This window comes from Coturnix japonica, chromosome 1 (assembly GCF_054131305.1).
Source record: "Coturnix japonica strain WE chromosome 1, WE-NBRP24, whole genome shotgun sequence".
In the NCBI taxonomy this organism is placed as follows: domain Eukaryota; kingdom Metazoa; phylum Chordata; class Aves; order Galliformes; family Phasianidae; genus Coturnix; species Coturnix japonica.
Genome location: NC_140663.1, coordinates 113,085,618 through 113,089,354, shown reverse-complemented (window position 1 = coordinate 113,089,354; position 3,737 = coordinate 113,085,618). Strand labels below are relative to the sequence as shown.

Here is a 3,737-nt window from a genome sequence, read left to right as displayed (position 1 = left end):
ATTTAGGGGTGTGCGTATGTGTCTGTGTGTAGCAGTGTAAGCGGGGAGGGGGAGGGTTGTGCGGCGAAGGGAGGGGAAGGAGGAAGCGAAGGGGGAGGGAGGGTAGTGAAAAAAAAAAAAGAGAGATACAGAAAAGGGCGGAAAGCGGCAAAAAAAAAAAAGTGTGACATCACCGTGCAATTTGCATAGGCGCAGGGATAAAACCGCCCCGCCAGCGAGCCCTCTGTACATTGGCGTGCAGAGCGGCAGCAGCAGCAACGAGCGGCGGGGCTGAGCATCACCGCGCGGCGACACCGGTGGGTCCGCTGGTCCTCAGAGCGGGTCCGCCCGGTGTCCCACCCTCCCACCCATGGGGGCAGGGGGGGCTAGGGCAGTGCCAGGGTGGGGGCATGGTGACCAGGGGGGGTGGGGGGGACCGGGCGGGCTATTGTCTGGAAGGGGCTATTGTCTGGGAGCTGTGGGGCGGCGGCCGGCCGGGAGCGGGAGGGCGGCTTTGTTGCCGTCCGGGCGCTTCGGTTTGAAATAGTGGGCTTTTTTTTTGTTCTTTTTTTTTCCTTTTTTTTCATCTGGTTAAAAATGCGGGCGCTGCCCCTCTATTGTGTGTGCACGTACTGTGGGCTCGGATGCTGGATGAAATTTCGGCTTTGTTCCTTAAAAAATAATAACGATACATATATGAGTATATATATATTTAATTACCCGCCGGGAGTATGCGCTGTAATTTCGGCGTGCGTGGAGTTTTCGCCTCCCGAGGCGGAGCTCCGCTGCAGCCGGAGCCGCCGTGCGGCGTCGCTGCCGCCTCGATGCGGCGGGCGCGGCCGCCGGCGGGTGGGGGGGAAGGGGGGATGTGTTGGTTGTGGGGTGGGGGGTGACGGAAGCTGTTCCTGGGATAACGGGCTGTTCCCTCCCGTGTGCGCTCAGAACCACCTGCCAACATGTCCGACAAACCCGACATGGCCGAGATCGAGAAATTTGACAAGTCCAAACTGAAGAAGACAGAGACGCAAGAGAAAAACCCGCTGCCTTCAAAAGAAAGTGAGTGGAGGGGGCGGGGGGGTGAGGGGGTGGGGAGCAATGGGCGCCGGGGCGGGGGCGAGGGGGGAAGGGGGGGCGAGGCGGGAGGAGACAAAGAGGGGCGGCGGGGCCAGGGGGTGGCGGGGCTGCAGCCCTTAGCGGCTCACAGCGATCGGTGCTTCCTTTGTGACACATCCGTTCTTATAATTCATGCACGTCGTGCTTCGGATGCGCGTTTGAGGCTTTTTGATCCTTATTTCTCCTTTTTTTCTTTTTTCTTTCTTTCCCCCCTGTTTTTAGCGATTGAACAGGAGAAGCAAGCGGGTGAATCGTAATGAAATCTGCCCTTCCAAATTATGCACTGTACATTCCACAAGCATTGCCTTCTTATTTTACTTCTTTTAGCTGTTTAACTTTGTAAGATGCAAAGAGGTTGGATAAAGTTTAAAATGACTGTACTGCCCCTTTCACATCAAAAGAATAGAGAGAACTACTGACACTGAATGAAGGCGCTGCCTTTCCCTCTGCCTGTCTGGCTTTGGTCCTGGTGGCATGAAAGAGAGCTTGCATGTTGATGGAAGAAGAACTTGGGTGGGACTACAGTAAACTAGAGTAACACACGAATAAATGCAAAGCTGTACCAAGGTCCTGCGAGCTGTAAAATGCAGTTAATCGAGTGCCATTTTTTTTTTGTTCTTTTTTTTTTTTTTTTTTTTTTTTTGTTCAAATGATTTTAATTATTGGAATGCACAATTTTTTTAATATGCAAATAAAATGTTTTAAAACCTGGATGGTATTTCTGTCCTCTATCTGGAGAAGCGTATCAAAGGAATGTGAAGCGTAAGAGCCGGTGCTGAGGATGCTAAGAAGCCTCTGGAGATGATCCAAACCGCCATCGCCGTTCTCAGGTTTTGATACGTGCTCTCAGCAATAGATGCTTTTGCATTCTTTGAAGCTTGCTCTTAGAGCATCACAGTTTTAAACACTGCATGTCTTAATATTGGTTGTCATGTGAGTACATCACTTTAATAATTACATGGAGATTTGCTTAAAAGGAGAAAGATTAGTTAATTTATTTTTTCTTGCTTTGCCCCACCCATAGCGTGGCGCCTTTGGTAAGAACCTTTCTGTATTGCTGCACAGACTCAACCTCAATTGTATAAATCCATAGTGGGTTTAATTAATAAGACTCATTCTGCTGAACAGTATTTAATTAGTTTTCATTCTGAGACTGCTGGTTCAATATCCTAAAGCTGTTCTAGTGGATGGTGTCCTATGCCAACTAAAATCATTTACTAAAATGTTGATCACACTTAAAGTGCTTCTGTGATCTCTTTATGACTACTGAAGATCTGGTGTAGGAGAATATAAAACTACAGTTTCCTCCTAATTCAATATTAATTAGATGGGAGCAAAAGTAACTTGGAAAAATGCATTTTATGATATATTCTATATGTGTATAGCAGCCTTACACATTGCTGGTTGATGGTGCTTCATTCAGGCCTGGGATGATTTTTGGCTGTTTTTATCTCAAATAACAGTGGGTAAAATCTCTTACAGAGAAGTTGGTGGGAGTAGTCATTACATAGCCCTTTTTTAACACAAAGGAAAAAGATCTCAGGCCTGCAGCAGTGTGGGTGAGCATGGTTCTACAATGCCATGGTTGTATCCTTGGGATGAGTGCGTATTCTTCAACCAGTTCCTACAAAGCAACACTGAATTAAGTTTGGGTTCGCTAAGGCTGCTGATGTTAGGTTCGAGGAGGTTGCATGGATGTGGGGGTGTAAGTGTAGCAACCAGCTTTGTCCTTGAGTAAGGATGGTGAGGCTCCCCTGCGTTGGCTGTGATGCAGGGGGCAGCTGTGGAGTCCTGTGTGTGTGTGGCCCCAGTCCCAGTGACAGAAAACATGGAGAACTGTGTGTTTGGTGGTAAGCTGGGGTTCAGGTCTGAGAGGTTTTCCTACAGACCATGGGAAGATTTTGAAGCCCTGATAGCACAGGGACCTCACAGCAGTTCAAGCAGGTGAGCTGAGGGGGAAAAAAAGCAAACCATTTCTTGTGATGGTAAAAGTATTAAGCTTTTATCCCCTGTGTACAGTGGGAAAGATGCAGGAAACTTTTAAGCTGAGCTTCTGAAAAGTCAATTAAACGGCCAACTTGCAGCTACTGATGGTAATCAGGTAGCACAGGAAATAGCGTGACTAACCTCAGAAGCACATGCAGAGGCTGTACGTGCTTAAGAGAGTAGCGGCAAGCGCTCACTCTCTGCGGATTCACCTTTGTGAAGGAAACCAAAGCAGCACATTTCCAAAAGAGGCAAAGCAGTAGATATACATAGCTCTGGGTGAGTGAATGGAAGTGCATGCTGTAGGCTGATGTGGTTGGGTAAGAAGGTAGGAGGTCTTCAGGTGTGAATAGATAAAATGATAGGGGTGGCCAAAGGGTACCACCCACCACTATGTGGTCAAATTCAGGGATTACTGGAGCAAACAGAATCATAGAACTACCAAGGTTGGAAAAGACCTCCAAGATCATCTAGTCCAACCATCTACCTACAACCAATATTGCCCGCTAAACCGTGTCCTTTAGCCTTGTTTAGCTCTTCTCATAGCTTAAGAGGAGATGGCCAATGCTATCCATGCACAGGCAGCATTTTAGGTGGTCACATATGACAACCAGTATAGTTGGTTGCATGAGGACTGATGGCTTGGGTGGATCAATTGT

General features: G+C 48.1%; 1 protein-coding gene across 1 annotated transcript; it reads left to right on the top strand.

The window, feature by feature from the left end:
- The first annotated feature begins 225 nt into the window (after positions 1-225).
- Positions 226-1,803, top strand: TMSB4X (thymosin beta 4 X-linked). Its single transcript, XM_015887226.3, has 3 exons — positions 226-296; positions 922-1,035; positions 1,315-1,803. Exons 2-3 carry the CDS (start codon positions 936-938, stop codon positions 1,347-1,349), a joined length of 135 nt encoding a protein of 44 aa, XP_015742712.1. The 5' UTR covers positions 226-296; positions 922-935; the 3' UTR covers positions 1,350-1,803.
- Positions 1,804-3,737: the final 1,934 nt, after the last annotated feature.